The sequence below is a fragment of the Trematomus bernacchii genome, unplaced genomic scaffold, assembly GCF_902827165.1.
Source record: "Trematomus bernacchii unplaced genomic scaffold, fTreBer1.1, whole genome shotgun sequence".
In the NCBI taxonomy this organism is placed as follows: Eukaryota; Metazoa; Chordata; class Actinopteri; order Perciformes; family Nototheniidae; genus Trematomus; species Trematomus bernacchii.
In genome coordinates this window covers 2248333-2267304 of record NW_022987477.1, presented here as the reverse complement: position 1 = coordinate 2267304, position 18972 = coordinate 2248333, and the positions used below count along the sequence as shown (strand labels likewise).

The 18972-nt window shown below is 41.3% G+C and overlaps 1 protein-coding gene and 1 non-coding gene across 2 annotated transcripts; both read left to right on the top strand.

Annotated features, from left to right (window-relative positions):
• Nucleotides 1-1300: 1300 nt before the first annotated feature.
• On the top strand, nt 1301-17108 carry LOC117497450 (glycine--tRNA ligase-like). The gene is given in 19 exon segments (XM_034149439.1): nt 1301-1581; nt 2057-2158; nt 2946-3048; nt 5207-5348; nt 7585-7673; nt 8340-8416; nt 8508-8661; nt 9065-9177; nt 9180-9208; nt 9541-9668; nt 9671-9703; nt 11558-11733; nt 11814-11921; nt 12710-12855; nt 12946-13031; nt 13441-13550; nt 14471-14564; nt 14673-14863; nt 16635-17108. Coding segments are annotated over 19 exon segments (2064 nt in total). The 5' UTR covers nt 1301-1524; the 3' UTR covers nt 16761-17108.
• On the top strand, nt 5443-5576 carry LOC117498763. The gene has a single exon (XR_004557597.1). It is a non-coding gene; the product is annotated as a small nucleolar RNA SNORA84 (small nucleolar RNA).
• Nucleotides 17109-18972: the final 1864 nt, after the last annotated feature.

Sequence of the window (18972 nt, the reverse complement as noted above, 5' to 3'; positions counted from 1 at the left end):
TCTATTAAAATAAATGACTCATTTCGTAGAAGTACTCAGATCTTATATTTAAAGGTCCCATGTCATGCTTTTCTGGTTATTACCCGCCCCCTTGTGTGTTATGTAGCTTTTTCTGCATGTAAACGGTCTGCAGAGTCACAAACCCTCAAAGTACACCCTGTAGCGAGTACAACTCTAACACAGAAAAGACCTGTCTATGCTGCCCCAGAACGCCTCGTTGGACATTTCTCTTTTTCCGTTGTTTACTTCTTGGGTATAGTGACGTATTTCGGGTATAGTGACGTAACGTAACGGCTCCGCAGATTGGTCCAACAAGCCGTTTAGGACAGAGAGTGAATACACATACTATACAGAGATGCTGTATGAGAAACCAATGTGAGTTTGGAAAATTGCACAATATACATGTATTTTAGTAGACCTCAACAATGGAATTATGATCAGTAGAAATGGCCATGACATGGGACCTTTAAGTAAAAGTCCTGTATTCAAAATGTTACTCAATTAAAAGTAAAAAAGTATGGGCATGCAAATATAGTTAAAGAACCAAAAATAAAAGTAGTCATTGTGCAGATTGGTCCATTTCAGAATAATATATATGATATGTTTTATAATGATTGATCATTAAAGTGTTCTCAAAGCTGGTAAAGGGTGCAGCTAGTTTGAATGACTGTGTCTACTGCAGGGTAGCTTGTGAATTTACTACAGGTGGAACTAAAGTCTGATTAAGTGTTATAAATAGTGTTTATCATTAATCTAGTCACTTGTGGAGTAAAAGTACACCCATTTACCTTTGGAGTGGAGTAGAAGTACAACATAACATGGAAATACTCAAGTACAGTAAATGTTTTTACATCATGTATGAGGGTTTTCAGTCTGGCTATAAGTATGGTTTTATTGTCTCGTGCTTTTACATTAGTTTATTTTTGTCCTATCGGTTTTGTCTAAATGTATTTATGCTGCTTTTTTATATATTTATTGATGTACAGCACTTTGGTCAACTCTGTTGTTTTTAAATGTGCTATAAAGTTGGATTGGTTGAATTGGAAGTAAAGTACAAGTAGGCTACCTCAACATTGTAAGTACAGTAATTGAGTTAATGTACATAGTTACTTAACACCACTGTCAACAGCATTTAATTATTTTCATAGTTAGAAATATAGTAATTAACAAAAAATATGTGATAGAAAATGCAACCTCAACAATTTTATATATCTATATATTGTTTTCTGTGCGTCGAATCTGCCGATATGTTTTAAAACCCTGCACCAATAGTAGCGAAAGTGCTGCACAGACGCCGTTTCTGCGTTTACATATCCCCACAGATTTCATCATCTCCTCTCTTGTTACTGAGGTCCATGCTTCGCAGAACATCAGAACTGCTGAGGACCAGCACCGAGATCTCCTCCTTCTCCTCCCTGTGGTCAAAGACTCGGTCCGGAAAACAACAACAGACCGTTTTCTGTGTCTCTGTGCCTGTTTAAGAGGAACAAGAAGAGAAAGTCATTGGCTGCAGGAAGGACGACCATGGACGGAAACATGGAGCAGATTCTCGCCCCTTTGAGGCTGGCTGTCAAAGAACAGGTAACAAAGACATCCATAATGACTTAAAACTGACGTGGTTTATGTTTGTTTAGGGTTAGATAGTTTTGTATTACCTCTGCAGGGTGACAGCTAGGGTGTTAGCATGCAAGCTAACCGGCTAACCGGACCGGTTCCTTTTTTTAATTTTTTAATTTTAATTTCCTTTTATTTATTTAATTTAAACGATTTTTTGATTTGATTTTTTCTTATTTTTTGATTTTATTAGATGTTTTTTTTACTTCACCGGTTCCTCATGAAGCTGTCAATGAAAGAGCCATTAGCTAAATGCTAACACTAGTCGGCAGTAATGTCTGCACCCCTTTGCCACGTTTCAATGAGCTGCTGCAGATATCTGTGAGCAGGGTGGGGTTTAAAGAAGAAGTTCATGCTGCTAAAAAAAAAAAAAGATTTTATTGCTATTAAACATGCCCAAACCAGAGGTAAAAAGCAGTCTAAAGCCCCTCTCTGTTTTTAGGGGGAACTGGTGCGTCAAATGAAACAGGATGGAGCTCCTGATGTGGATGTTACTAAAGCTGTGGCTGAACTGAAGGCGAGGAAGAGGGCTTTTGAAGCCAAGGTGAGTCTAGTTCAACTGTATGTGATGCAATACATTAAGTATTAATTACCTTTGTCTACAATTATCTGCCAAGCCTTGCATCTGTTCTGAGGAATAGGACTGTAAAACACTTGCCAGCTCTCCACTTAATAACCAGGCTGTGCTGCAAATATGATGCACTTTAATTAAAATATGGGGAGTGTGTGCCAACTTTTTTTGTTCATTTTTAACCTACTATTGTGACAAGCAGACTGGGAATTGGGCGCTTGCTGGAGATGCAGGTGTTTGACACATCATGGTAGATATTATTATCAGATGCATTCAATCTGGTTGTAACACATCTGGTGTCAAAGCTATTCAAAGCTGATATGCAACATACTAATATAAACCTGCATTTTCAATTCCCGGATATCCAAAAATGTATCCTGGTCATCAAACAGCTCTATCTTAAACGCACACTGTTATAACCTATGTGAGTCTTCCCTCACAGGAGCTATTGTGGCTTGTTCGCTGATTTTAAAATGGTGTTTTTGTCATCATAAGATGTGTATCATGTCCTCTTGTTGGTGTTAAACATGTTTTGGTTATCACTTAATCAATGATAATGCTGCCTTGTGGTTCCTAGAGTCAGGTGTCAGTGCTGAACTGTGGGGTTTCTGCCCCTCATGCAGCTTTCCATAGCCCGGTTGCGGATACAATGTTTTGGACAAGCAACTTATTTTATCATGTCTTGATGCGTTTCTTTCCTGGGACCAAATTTGCTGACTATGAGGTGTCAAGAATGGAGTAAATATCCTTCTCATTGCAGGAACTGTCATTACAACCCAAAGATGACATCGTTGACAGAACCAAGATGGAGGACACCCTCAAGAGGAGATTCTTCTACGACCAGGCCTTTGCCATCTATGGAGGTAAGACTTTGAGAGCTAGTGTTAAAGGTCTCCTATTATACTGTTTTTCATCAGTATATTATAGGTCTCAGATATATACAGAACCTGTCTCTGATTGGCTGAAACACCAAACAGATCATTGCAGCATCCCATAATCCCCTCTGTTTCAGCCCTGTTTCCAAAGTGCTGATTCTCTGTCTGTTACTTTAGATGAAAATAAGGAGCCCCTCCCCACGCCCCTCTGAGAGAGATTTGGTTACAAAGAACACATGGTGCTCTAGGAGGAGATTCAGGTGATAGGGTGGGGGGGGGGGTTACCTTGGTTGCTGATTGGCTAATGGTACACAAGACAAAACATCGTTATGACATCACAAAGTGGCTAAAATCTGATCAGCTCATTTCAGACAAGGTTTTATAGAAATGGATCAGGACAAAAAGAGAGAGAATCTTTGTTCCTGAAACTTCAGAGTCTCTTTCCACAGAGGGGGCACACATGTTGATGAAGAAGAGACATGAAGAAGAGGGACACATGTTGATGTAGAAGAGACTGAAGAAGAGGGGACACAATGTGGATGTAGAAAGAGACATGGAGAAGAGGGGACACATGTTTGATGTAAGAAGAGACATGAAGAAGAGGGGAGACACATGTTGATGTAGAAGAGACATGAAGAAGAGGGGACACATTGTGATGAAGAGAGACATGAAGAAGAGGGGACACATGGTGATGAAGAAGAGACATGAAGAAGAGGGGACACATGTGATGTAGAAGAGACATGTTGAGTGTAGAAGAGACATTGATAGAAGAGGGGACACATGGTTGATGAAGAAGAGACATGAAGAAGAGGGGGACACATGTTGATGTAGAGAGGACATGAGAGAGGGGGACAATGTTGATGTAGAAGAGACTATGCAAGAAGAGGGGGACACATGTTGATGTAGAAGAGACATGAAGAAGAGGGGACACATGTGATGGTTAGAAGAGACATGAGAAGAGGGGACACATGTTGATGTTAGAAGAGACATGGAGAAGAGGGGACACATGTTGATGTAGAAGAGACATGAAGAAGAGGGGACACAGTGTGATTAGAAGAGACATGAAGAAGAGGGACACGTGTTGATGTAGAAGAGCCTGAAGAAGAGGGGACACATGTTGATGTAGAAGAGACATGAAGAAGAGGGGACACATGTTGATGTAGAAGAGACATGAAGAAGAGGGGACACGTGTTATGTAGAGGACATGGAGAAGAGGGGACAACGTGTTGATGTAGAAGAGACATGGAGAAGAGGGGACACGTGTTGATGTAGAAGAGACATGAAGAAGAGGGGACACGTGTTGATGTAGAAGAGACATGAAGAAGAGGGGACACGTGTGTGATGTGAAGAGACATGAAGAAGAGGGGGACACGTGTTGATGTAGAAGAGACATGAAGAAGAGGGGACACGTGTTGATGTAGAAGAGACATAGAAGAAGAGGGGACACGTGTTGATGTAGAAGAGACATGAAGAAGAGGGGACCGTGTTGATGTAGAAGACACATGAAGAAGAGGGGGACACGTGTTGATGTAGAAGAGACATGGAGAAGAGGGGACACGGGTTTGATGTAGGAAGAGACTGAAGAAGAGGGGACACGTGTTGATGTAGAAGAGACATGAAGAAGAGGGGACACGTGTTGATGTAGAAGAGACATGAGAAGAGGGGACACGTGTTATGATAGAAGAGACATGAAGAAGAGGGGACACGTGTTGATGTAGAAGAGACATGAAGAAGAGGGGGACACGTGTTGATGTAGAAGAGACATGAAGAAGAGGGGACACGTGTTGATGTAGAGAGAGACATGAAGAAGAGGTGACACGTGTTGATGTAGAAGAGACATGAAGAAGAGGGGACACGTGTTGATGTAGAAGAGACATGAAGACGAGGGGACACGGTTGATGTAGAAGAGACATGAAGAAGATGGGACACATGTTGATGTAGAAGAGACTGAAGAAAGAGGGGGACACGTGTTGATGTAGAAGAGACATGAAGAAGAGGGGACACATGTTGATGTAGAAGAGACATGAAGAAGTGGGATTTTGCATAATAGGTGACCTTTAGATAAAACAAAGGGTTAGATGGGCAGGTAAAATCACCGTACAAGAGTCTTTAAGCCCTCTCTTACCATGCAGGTATTGCCCCTCAGGTGTGAGCGGCCTGTATGACTTCGGCCCTGTCGGCTGCGCCCTGAAGAACAACATCCTGCAGGTGTGGAGGCAGCACTTCATCCAGGAGGAGCAGATCCTGGAGATCGACTGCACCATGCTCACCCCCGAGACCGTCCTCAAGTAGGTGACCTTCAACACGTCTCCCCTATCAGATCATGGCTTCTATGGGTACAGTCATTGTTATTTCTAATGAATAATTAATGAGGATAATGCCGCCTTGTGGTTCCTAGAGTCGGCTTCAAAGTGCTGAACTGTGGGTTTTTGTAAACAGGCGCACAAATGATCCTGTGATTTTATGCATGGAAGCTGACAATATAGCACCTTTATAGCCCGGTTGCAGAAACAATTATTTTATAGTATTTTATTTTAGTATTAAAGAAGCCTTATTATGCTTTTTCCTTTCCTAAAGTGTGTTTATATAGGTTTTGTGCATGTAGATGGTCTGCAAAGGAATAAATCCCCAGTTTCTCCGGCTCTATTGGACTCCTTTTTACTTCCTGAACATAGTGACAAAACTAAGTAACACTCACGCTCCTATGGCTAGGCGCTCCAATATATACAGTCTATGGCTCCAACACATTGTATGTGATAGGCTAAGGGGCGGGACATCTCTAAGTGGTTGACCAAACAGAACCATCCAGCTAACCAATCAGAGCAGACTGGGCTCTAGTTTCAGACAGAGGGTGAAAAGAGGTGCTGCAGCACAGGCAGTATGAGAAAAATAAAGAGCTTTTTGAACATTAAAAGCATGGAGACATGTAGAGACAATACATACTGATATACCCCTGAACATCAGCAGGAGAGGACTCTTAAAGTAGAGACACTACATACTGATATACACCCTGAACATCAGCAGGAGAGACTCTTTAAAGTAGAGACACTACATACTGATATACACCTGAACATCAGCAGAGAGGACTCTTTAAAGTAGAGACACTACATACTGATATACAACCTGAACATCAGCAGGAGAGGACTCTTTAAAGTAGAGACACTACATACTGAATATACACCTGAACATCAGCAGGAGAGGACTCTTTAAAGTAGAGACACTACATACTGATATAACACCTGAACATCAGCAGAGAGGACTCTTTAAAGTAGAGACACTACATACTGATATACACCTGAACATCAGCAGGAGAGGACTCTTTAAAGTAGAGACACTACATACTGATATACACCTGGACATCAGCAGGAGAGAACTCTTTAAAGTAGAGACACTACATACTGATATACACCTGAACATCAGCAGGAGAGGAACTCTTTAAAGTAGAGACACTACATACTGATATACACCTGAACATCAGCAGGAGAGGACTCTTTAAAGTAGAGACACTACATACTGATATACACCTGAACATCAGCAAGGAGAGGACTCTTTAAAGTAGAGACACTACATACTGATATAACACCTGAACATCAGCAGGAGAGGACTCTTTAAAGTAGAGGACACTACATACTGATATACACCTGAACATCAGCAGGAGAGGACTCTTTAAAAGTAGAGACACTACATACTGATATACACCTGAAACATCAGCAGGAGAGGACTCTTTAAAGTAGAGACACTACATACTGATATACACCTGAACATCAGCAGGAGAGGACTCTTTAAAGTAGAGACACTACATACTGATATACACCTGAACATCAGCAGGAGAGGACTCTTTAAAGTAGAGACACTACATACTGATATACACCTGAACATCAGCAGGAGAGGACTCTTTAAAAGTAGAGACACTACATACTGATATACACCTGAACATCAGCAGAGAGAGGACTCTTTAAAGTAGAGACACTACATACTGATATACACCTGAACATCAGCAGGAGAGGACTCTTTAAAGTAGAGACACTACATACTGATATACACCTGAACATCAGCAGGAGAGGGACTCTTTAAAGTAGAGACACTACATACTGATATACAACCTGAACATCAGCAGGAGGGACTCTTTAAAAGTAGAGACACTACATACTGATATACACCTGAACATCAGCAGAGAGGACTCTTTAAAGTAGAGACACTACATACTGATATACACCTGAACATCAGCAGGAGAGGACTCTTTAAAGTAGAGACACTACATACTGATATACACCTGAACATCAGCAGGAGAGGACTCTTTAAAGTAGAGACACTACATACTGATATACACCTGAACATCAGCAGGAGAGGACTCTTTAAAGTAGAGACACTACATACTGATATACAACCTGAACATCAGCAGGAGAGGACTCTTTAAAGTAGAGACACTACATACTGATATACACCTGAAAAAAGAGGAAAATATGTAATATTTAACAATATAATGATTACAGTATGATCTAATATTTATTCTCCTAATTTTAGGACATCAGGACATGTGGACAAATTTGCTGACTACATGGTGAAAGACGTGAAGAATGGCGAGTGCTTCAGGGCCGACCACCTCCTCAAAGGTAAGCCTTTTGTACATCCTGTGTGTATTTAGTGACTTACACTAAACTAAAGATTAGTCATCCTAAACACAGCAGGGGTCTTTGTAGGTTTTTCATGTGGATTATTCATGGGGTGTGCAGAGTGAGGGGGGGGATGGACGCGATCCAAGCTTGTGCTGTCAGTGGCTGCTGCTGGTTGGGAAAGCTCTGAGTATCACTGTGGTGCCTGAGGGAGAATGGAAGTGGCTGGAAACAGGCAGAAAATCACACAGCTTTCATAGCAGTGTGAGCTGGGACCACAGAGACTGGAGCTGTGCCAAAAAAGCCAGAAGGAATAATGTGAGATACAGGAAGAACGTGTCATTTCCTTGAAGGCTAATTGGCTCCGATGACATAATTCATGAAAATGTTATTTAATGAAAGTATGTCATGTTATTTATTATCTGAGATATGGAAAGTGTGCTTAACATGTATGTTTAGTGTCCTTTTGTAACACCTTACCAATACTATGTTTGGATATTGTCATGCCAATTAAAGCTCTTTTGAATTTGAAAGTGATATCTTTTCAGTTTCGAGACCATTTTCACACTTCTCAGGATTAATTTCTTCCATTTGATTTGTATAGTCTGTTTAGCATTGTCCCACGTTTGTAAGAGTATTGATTTCATGTCTCTCTGTGTCCGACAGCCCACCTCCAGAAGCTGATGTCCGATAAGAAGTGCTCAGCAGTTAAGAAGGCTGAGATGGAGGAAGTCACCACTCAGGTCCGTTGTAACCGAGACAAAATGCTCTTTAGTGGAACAGCTGCTTCTGATAGTTTTTAATAATTCCCTTTCTCGCCTATTTCTGTTCCAGATGGACAACTACACCCAGCAGGAGCTCACCGACCTCTTTGTGAAATACAACGTGAAGTCTCCCATCTCAGGAAATGACCTCACAGCTCCCACCCTTTTCAACCTGATGTTCCAGACGTCCATCGGACCAGGAGGGAACATGACGGGGGTAAAAATAAAACACAATACAGCGGAGAATGTAGTCTTTGGTGCTGCATGTGTATCATAAATAACCCAGACATGTGCCTGATCATCAAACACAACTCCGTTTTAACCCCACACAGTGCTTTTGTTCTCTGATATAAATGTGTTTTTGTCATCATAAGAAGTGTATCATGTCGATCATTTGGTGTTTTTTCATTGTATATTTATTTGAGGGAAATTAAAACAGGCGCACATTGATTCTGTGATTTGAATGCATTGATTCTGCCCCTCATGCAGCTTTCCATAGCCCGGATACAATGTTTTGGAAACGCAACCGTATTTGTCATGTCTTGATAAGCTTCTTTCCTAAGACATGTGGACCAATTAGCTGACTATGTGCTGATTGATTTGACGTGACCTCTGCAGCTATCTGAGGGCCTGAAACCGCTCAGGGAATCTTCCTCAACTTCAAGCGTCTGGCTGGAGTTCACCAGGGAAAACTTCCCTTCGCTGCTGCTCAAATAGGAAACTCCTTCAGGAACGAGATCTCTCTCCTCGCTCTGGACTCATCCGTGTCAGGTGAGAGATCCACCAACACCTACTATTTGATCTGTATTCAATGACTCGTGGTGTTAAACAGGAATATAATCACACAGGCCATAAGACTGTTAAACACCTGAACTCTGAAAGGACATCCATAACATTCATCTGTTTGCAACTTATATATATCAATATTCCAATTACTTGTATATAGACTGCACTATTTCTATTATATTCAATTTCATTTACTTGCACTATTATCTGTTTTATTATGTTGGAGGAGATTTTCATTGTCGTAACTACACTGTAGCTATGCACACATGACAATAAAAGCCTTGAAACTTGAATCTTGACTCCACGTTTCCTCACAGAGAGTTCACCATGGCTGAGATCGAGCACTTTGTGGATCCAAGTGAGAAAATCCACCCCAAATTCTCCAATGTAGCCGACCTGGACCTCACGCTCTACTCCTCCAAGGCTCAGACCAGCGGACAGTCTGCAAGATCATGAGGCTGGGGGACGCTGTGGAGGCAGGTGGGAGTCACTAACATAAGCCTTTTAAGGTCACTCTGCAACACATTAACTGATTTGATTGGATTTCTGGTATTTATTGTTCATACTACTGTGTTCCATGCTCCGTGTTGAGATTTCTTTTAAAGGTCACCTATTATGCAAAATCCACGTTCACATATCTCTTCTACATCAACACGTGTCCCCTCTTCTTCATGTCTCTTCTACATCAACGGACGTGTCCCCCCTCTTCTTCATGTCTCTTCTACAATCACACGTGTCCCCTCTTCTTCATGTCTCTTCTACATCAACACGTGTCCCCTCTTCTTCATGTCTCTTCTACATCAACACGTGTCCCCTCTTCTTCATGTCTCTTCTACATCAACACGTGTCCCCATCTTCTTCATGTCTCTTCTACATCAACACGTGTCCCCTCTTCTTCATGTCTCTTCTACATCAACACGTGTCCCCTCTTCTTCATGTCTCTTCTACATCAACATGGTGTCCCCTCTTCTTCATGTCTCTTCTACATCAACATGTGTCCCCTCTTTTTCATGTCTCTTCTACATCAACATGTGTCCCCTCTTCTTCATGTCTCTTCTACATCAACATGTGTCCCCTCTTCTTCATGTCTCTTCTACATCAACATGGTGTCCCCTCTTCTTCATGTCTCTTCTTCATCAACATGTGTCCCCCTCTTCTCCATGTCTCTTCTTCATCAACATGTGTCCCCTCTGTGGAAAGAGACTCTGAAAGTTTCAGGAACAAAGATTCTCTCTCTTTTTGTCCTGATCCATTTCTATAAAAACCTGTCTGAAAATGAGCTGATCAGATTTTGGCCACTTTGTGATGTCATAACGATTTTTGGCTTGAGTAGCCAATCACCAACCAAGGTATTAAAATAGGTTAGTTAAAAACAATTAAAACATTTAAAATAAAAGCAAAACAGAAAAAAATACAGTAAAACATGGACCAGTGAGAATATTCAAAGTTAATCCAAATTTAAAAGCGATATTAAAACTATTTTTTGCACTACACACCTTTTGGATAACAAAGCACTTTAATTATGACTGCTAATTAGTCTCTTTTTAGACTGTGCTGTTTAAGGTGAGTGGCGCAGTGGATAGAGCCTTGGTGCTGGGGATCAGATGGTCACAGGTTCAAACCCCCACTGCAGTCAGCATGTCGTTGTGTCCCTGAGACACTTCACGCCCAAATTGCTCCTGTGGGGATTGTCCACAGTACTTGAGTATGTAAGTCGCTTTGGATAAAAGCGTCTAACAAGTAACATGTAATGTAATGTAATGTAACAATGACTTGCCAGTGCCAAAGACACATTTCCATTCGATGTTAATTGAATGGACAATTAAGTTATCTGAATCTGAAAAAAACATATACACGGTTCAATGAACACATGAAACCTTTGGTCAATATTATCTTGAGTAATATGGCGTTATAAACCAAGCTTGTATCGGTAGTCGGTATTCGGTACTTCAGTAACAAAGCTCAGACACTTTAAAGTTATTCTTCTTTTGTCACAAGAAAATTGCCAATTTACACCATGGGGAACCACGACTTTTTACGAATACATTCTAGTAGAATGTCATCTGTATCACCAAGCAAAAAAGTGACCAACAGTAATTCCAAGTCCACCTTGAGTTAGGATAGTTTCAATTGAGAATAATCTCCTTTCACACTAATCAATCTATCTGTTATTTTGTATATATTGATTGTTGTGTTTTTATTTAGTTAAAAATGTGTGTATATATAGGTATATACTATTTACACACATATTTTTATATATATTGTATATTCGGGATTGTGGGAAACGGTATTTTGATCTCTCTGTCCACACAAACTGGAAGATTGACAATAAAGTGTTCTTCCAGGGAGTGATCAACAACACCGTCCTGGGATACTTCATCGGGAGGATCTACCTCTACCTCACTAAAGTTGGCATCTCCAAAGACAAGCTGCGTTTCCGTCAGCACATGGACAACGAGATGGCTCACTACGCCTGCGACTGCTGGGACGCTGAAACCAAAACCTCCTATGTACGTATTATCTCACTTACGTCCTCGTAGCTCAGCAGGGAGTCCATGTGCTTTTCTAAGTGAATATCTTTTCGTTGCAGGGCTGGATCGAGATCGTGGGATGTGCCGACCGCTCCTGCTTTGATCTGCAATGCCATGCGAAAGCTACAAAGGTCCCGTTGGTCGCTGAGAAGCCTCTAAAAGAACCCATATCCTTTTTCATTAAACTCGTTGTTCCATCAAGTCTCAAAAGAAACAGCTTAAAGGTTCCCTTGTATGCTTTTTTGATGGGTTGCCCCTTCCTGTAGTGCAGGGGTGTCAAACTCAATTTCATCACGGGCCACATCAGCATTATGGTTGCACTCAAAGGGCCGGTTGTAACTTAAGAATATATCATTAATTAATATAACTTCATAATTAACTACGTCTGAAAGCAGAAGTCTAGAGCAAATAATTGCAAGTCTCTTCAGTAAGAATGTCACAATATGATTTTAAAAGAAAAGCCACATTCTGGAAAAACATTGATTGTGACATTTTGAAAAAAAAATCTATTTATGAGAAAAAGGCTAATTCTAAGAAAAAAGGCATATTTGGACAAAAAAAAAGTCAAATTCTGAGAAAAAGTCAAATTTGAGATGCATTGTGGGACTATGTCGTTTATGGCAACGTGCTTCTGTAAAAGTAGCATGTAACCGTATAATAAACATATTATATTCTTTGCAAGCTCTTGTGGGGCCACATAAAATGAAGTCGCGGGCCGGATTTGGCCCCCGGGCCTTGAGTTTGACACCCCTGCTGTAGTGCCTTATAGAGGGTTTCGTGCATGTAAATGGTCTGCAAAGGTAAAATGCTGTAGTATGAGAAAAATAAAGAGCTTTTTGTACATTAAAGCATGGAGACATGTCCCATTGGAGACATTAAATACTGATATATCAACCTGAAAATGAGCATGATAGGGCCCCTTTAAGGCATTTTATTGTCCTTAACTCCTCCACACAAAATCGTAAACGTGGTCCAGTTCGAGGCCAACAAAGGAGCCATCGGGAAGGCGTACAAGAAGGACGCCAAGATCGCCATGGAGTATCTGTCCGGGTGTGACGAGAGCTTCATCACAGAGCAGGAGCAGCTGCTCACTGACGCTGGGTGAGGCCCGTTGGCCGCAGACACACACGTGGTTGTTGATTTGGTTTGATATTCGCAGCACACTCAAGTCTGTTACATTTTATTCTGCAGAGAGTTCACCATCGAGTCAGAAGGCAAGTCCTTCAAACTCACGAAGGACATGGTGAGCGTGAAGCGGTTCCAGAAGACTCTGCACGGTGAGGGTTTCATGTTTAGTTGTATGTAGAGCTGCTACTAATGGATCATTTAGTTATTGATTCATCTGCTGATCATTGTTCTTGATATGTTATTTGGTCTTCAAAATCCATCCAAGTTTCTCCAAGTCTTTTTGTATTTGTCAAAAAGCCAAATGTATTCACTTTAATAAGACAAATAGACCCCAAGAAACCATATTCGAGTGTCTAAAAATACAAATAACAACTTTTTATTATCATCGACTTATCCTCGAAGCTATAGTTTAAGTTTAGATATTTTTTTATTGATCCATATTTGGAGATATCCTGCTCGGTGCGAGGTAGTAGTCTTTCAATTGGAAAGTTGTGGTTTGACGTGTGGATATTTGGAGCGACTGCTTTAACATTGTCTGCGTGTCTTTGTCGTCCACAGTGGAGGAAATAGTTCCCAATGTAATCGAGCCCTCCTTCGGTATCGGCAGGGTCATGTACTCCATCTTTGAGCACACGTTCCAGGTCAGAGAAGGTGATGATCAGAGAACGGTAAGTTCATGAACTGGATCAAACATATTAATATTACAGGATATTCATTTAACACTAGAACCGCCAGAGATTTTTTATACCTAAAACCGCCACCTGGGTCAAATTGACCCGCTATTAGAATGCATTGATTTTCAAGGGAAAATGTTCTTTTATTGAACAGTGAGTTTTGATCGCACAGGGATGAAACGTATACCAATATAATCTGTGGACTCTCAGGACTCGAACATTATAAATGGCCCGCTAGGCCCGGAAGCATTATTTAGACAACCGCGGCCAGCATAACGTACTTTCAACTCGCCCCACAGCTGTTTGCTGCTGAGCGCAGACGCGAGCAGTCTCCTTCACTACAGACTGTTCCTCTCTCTCTCTCTCTCCTACTATCGTCTCTCCGCTCTCTCCCCTCCCTCCTCCTCCTCTCTCTCTCTCTCTCTCTCGCTTCTCTCCTCTCTCCTCTCTCTCCTTTCCTCTTTTTCTCTCTCTCTCTTCTGCCTCCCTCTCTCTCTCTCTCTCCTCTCCCTCTCTCTCTCTCTATAACTATCTATCAATAGATCTCTTCTCTTCTATCTCCATCTCAGTATAGGAACCGCAGTAGACAAAAGGCGTTGCTATAGCAACCGTATGTTTAATATGAAAAGGGTGGGGGTGCAATATGACCCGCTTGGTTGGCGAAATTAGGTAATAAATGGCAATTTTTTGGGCGATTTCTTCAATCTGACTTCATATTGACAATTTTTAACAACATAGGGTGCTACATAACACACTTTCAGGAAAAGTCACGGACTGGAAGACTTTAATATTTTATTGAAAAAAAGTTACACACAATAAAAAACAGCTCTGGGTCAAATTGACCCGATTGGCGGTTCTAGTGTTAAGAGCGTGTTTCCTTCATTGATGCTATTCCTGTTTTCTTTCCCCTGCAGTACTTCAGCTTCCCTGCCACTGTAGCTCCTTACAAATGCTCCGTCCTGCCTCTGAGTCAAAACCAGGATTTCGTGCCCTTCGTGAAGCAGTTGTGTAAGTGCACCACATAATGATAACCTCCAAGTATACGATCTATTCCTGTCGAGAGAGGAGGGAGAACATGCTGCTGTTTTTGGTTAACTTGCCTCTCTCCTCTTTCAGCCGAGGCGATGACGAAGAACAACGTGTCCTACAAGGTGGACGACTCTGCGGGATCCATCGGGAGACGCTACGCCCGGACGGATGAGATCGGCGTGGCGTTCGGCATCACCATCGACTTCGACACGGTGAACAAGACGCCTCACACCGCCACGCTGAGAGACAGAGACTCCATGAGGCAGATCAGAGCCGAGGTACTGCACTAAATCACTACTTTACCATCTCATTGATCCTTAGTCGTACTTGTCACTCTGAATGAAGACACGTTTGCATATGTAGAGGGCGCTCTGCATTAAGGGGGAGGATAGGATTTAACAGGTGGATGCTTTGACAAAAATCCATCGCTTTGGACGTCATTTCCTGTCAGCTGAGGGGCTGTTTCTTTTCTTTAAATGCAACACATCGACCCTGTAATATAAGATTTCTCACTTTCTCTACTGTGTACAGCTTAAGTTAATGTATGGGAGGTTTACTGTGTGTGAACATGATCTTTTCTCCATCTATGGTACTGTGAACTCTGCAGAGGAAGGTCCAGGGTTGCAGTCGAATAGTCCATTTAGCTTAGGAACCTTCCTAACGGAGTGAAATGACCCGGAAGTCCCTCAGTGGCAGACATAAGAGCCGTTCGTATTCTCTAGATGAAAGGACAAGAGGTTTCAAACTTCCTTTATAACCTCCTTTAGCTTAGGAACCACTGGACCTCCCTTTACGAAAGAAGAGGAGATAATGCTGCCCCACAATGCCTTGCGGCCATCACACAACAGTCGGCCGTTCACGGAAACAACCGATTATGACCGAGAAATGATATCATGAAAGTTACGGTGCTTATTAAGCATTTTAAAACGTATGTGGTAAGTTGCCAAAGTGCTTTGTTTTGAACGTTCATCAGTATTATAATCAAAAAGAGAAATATGAACGTTAGTTTTTACTGAAATAATCAAATAAAGTCAACATTTCACAGTCTTTACTGAGCTGTGTGGGGTTTGTTCAACTTTTAAAAGATGTTTGAATGGTGATATACACAGTGATAGATGTTAAGGACTAACGTTTATAATAAATACATTTGTATTGATTTTAAGATCTTTTCATACAATCATACGTATTGGGATCATTTGTATTAATGAGGACCGGAGGGAGAGGGTGACGAGCATAAGTTTCACTTTCCTTTTTTATTTCAATTCCAACTTTGGTCATGAAGAATATGTTTCTCTGTTGTCCCCGTTCATAAAGCATAACAGCATCAGAGCACGGTGCAGAGTCTCTAGATGAGTTTACAGTAGTCCCTCGTTCTTATTAAACATCCATGTTGTAGTCCGCTGTATAGAAAACTGTAGTTTCCCCACAGCAGCAGACGCACATTTATCACGTCCGCTGGCGCATCATAAACACGTCGGATAGTGAAAGTGCAGTCGGATTCTCTAAAGAACCGCAGTCTCTTCTCCTAAATCCTTTTGAATTCTCCTATCCACTATCCCTTAACCCCGTGACGTTTCACTCAGAGGTCAAGGGATAGACGATAGGGATAGACGATAGCAGCTGATTTTTGGACTATTCGACCGCAACCCTGGTCTACACAGTCTGATGGAGCAGATGCACTTACATCAATACAGCTGTTTACACAAGCCACAACAATGCTCACATTTCACGTTGGCTTTGTGCAGGAAACCAAAACCTGAAGCATCTTATTTGGGTTTTATGTTTCTTCCAGTTTTATGCCTGTGACTTCAGTTTGTAGATTGAGGACCGGAGAGTGTTGTGTCTAACGTCTGCTACATATCATGTGTAGATGAGCTGTGCCATTAGCTCGGAGTCAAATGAAGGTCATGTGTTGCCCCAGGTGTCGACCTTGTTCGTGTATTTATTGCTCGACATCCCTTCAAATAGTTTCCTAAACGCTGCCGCCTTTCAGCCGTAATTACTCCCTCCATTTAACCCCATCACCTCACCGTGTGTTCCTCTCCTCAGGTCAGCGAGTTGCCTGACATCGTTCGAGACTTGGCCAACGGATCAATGACCTGGGCCGAGGTGGAGAGCAAGTTCCCCCTCTTCGAAGGCCAGGAGACCGGCAAGAAGGACACGGTCGAAGAGTAACGCTCCCCCCCCAATGAAAACCCCACGGACTTGTTGCATATGCATCACCAGGAAGAATATTGCAGCTGTATTTTTTACAGAGGTGCACTCCACTGCAATCACTAAATTGTCATGTATTCATCATATCTACAGTAACAGTTGTGGAAGGCTTGCACGGGACTGATTTCTCCGACGAGCGACATTTCATCCATGTACGGCACGTCGATGTGTTTTTAAAGGAGGAAATGTAATCAGGTTGTTGTCGTCAGTGGAGGAAGCTTCTGCCGCTCCAGGTTCCAGGCAGACTGGATTGAAATATTAAAACATTTCAATAAAAACAACCAGCACTTACTGGACACGGGCATAACAGCTGTCATGTTTGTATCGAGTTTTTAAAGCTGATCCTTAGTAGCACACTGTATTTAAGATGGGACTGTTATATACACTGAAAGGAAGTATATCTTTGCATAGTAAGCATTAATGCTACACTTAATGCCTACTTTACTTCTTAAATGCTTGCATACTATCTTATATCGCAAACTTGGTCACTTCAATCTGCTGGAGTTTTGACTTGCTTTCACTTTTCCGTGAACTTCGCATGCCCCCTCTCTACTTCTGCTCTTCAATTATTCACATTACACATCCGTGGTGTTATTTCAAAGTCATTCTGCAAGCTTTTCCAAAGTGGCACATAAGAACCATGCAGCAGCTGTTCTGTTTTTAACTTCTTACAAACATTCCTCTTGAGTATCTTCTCCAACACTGTTGAGGTATAATAGATAAGCAGCTTTCTGTTCAGATCCTTCTCCTTCCTCCAGAGTCTTGTGAAGATTTAACAGAAACCTCACGTAAACCCTCAGGTATCGTTGAATCCTCACTAATTATCCATCCTGTGAGATCTGCTCTTTTTACCAGGATTGGCTTTTTGTAAAGACAGTCGTTGATTCCCTCCCCAGAGATAACTCCCAGACGCTCCACCACGTACCCCTCGGGGCTCAAATCTCATCCCAGCCTTTTATTAAAACTCGTCCTGATTTTAGAGGAATGACGAGACGTGACCTTTACTGTTTCATTTTTAAATACCTCCTCGTTGATGGAGAGATTTCCTGACATTTGCTTGATGATGGATGCTTTTTTCTCAAGGTCTTCTGAGACACTTCTTACTCCGATACGTCAGAAAAATCACGTTCAAGGTGTGTTAAAGTGCTGCTAACAGCAAACAGCCCTGAGCTCAGATGCCCCTGCTGTATGTTTAAATACTAAATTGACGTGCTCACACCAACACACCTTTTTTTAGACACTTTATGCTATAGTAAAGGTGCTTAAAATTCAGACACAATATGCTCTTTTTAGATTTACTTACATTAACATTTAAATGTTAGAGTAATCAGATTTTCTGTAACTGTAAGAGAATACAGTTACCTTTTTAGTTACCGATAAATAGCTCATAGCAATTACAGTTCTAACCCACAAAGGGGCGCCAAATGCAAACTGATGATTTTTTACAAAATGCAATTTGCTAGTTCTACAGATGCAAAACCTACAGCCACAATTACTGTGTTTTATTGATGCTGTTTGACATTATTGTTCAATTATTTTTGAAAGTTGGACAGATCTGGAGTCTGTTAAGATATTTTAAGAAGACTGTTAAGAAGAAAGGTAAGCACTTTTTTATGTATATTTCAAGCTTTTCTAATAATCTCTTATTGTTTCTGTCTTTTAATTTGTGTTTGAAACCGATCAAACTTGGGTAATCATGTGACATTTTCTAATTTTGATAACAGTGTGAAGGATAAAACAGTCCCTGTCATCACCTCAGAGCATTTTACTGCTCAAAAACACACACAGTAGAGGTTTTTATTACACATATATTGCTTTTCATTGTAATCCTGAACAGCATCTCCCCTTCCTTAACTGAATTATGTCATTGTTTATGTGTGGAGGACCTCGAAGGCTTGACATGTTGAAGAAACGCTGATAAAGCGATTCAAAATCCGCAAGGCAAGTTTATTTATATAACACCTTTCAGTACGCGACAATTCAAAGTGCTTTACAAAATAAAATAAAAGACATTTAAGAATAAATACAGTAAAAACGCATTATATAATGGCATTTTACAACAGGCATTTAAAAGGCAAAGATAATAAGATAAACACAACAGTTATACAATACATGAATAAAAAGCAAACTGCAGTGTGAATATGAGCAGCTCAATTAAAAGCAGCGGCAAAAA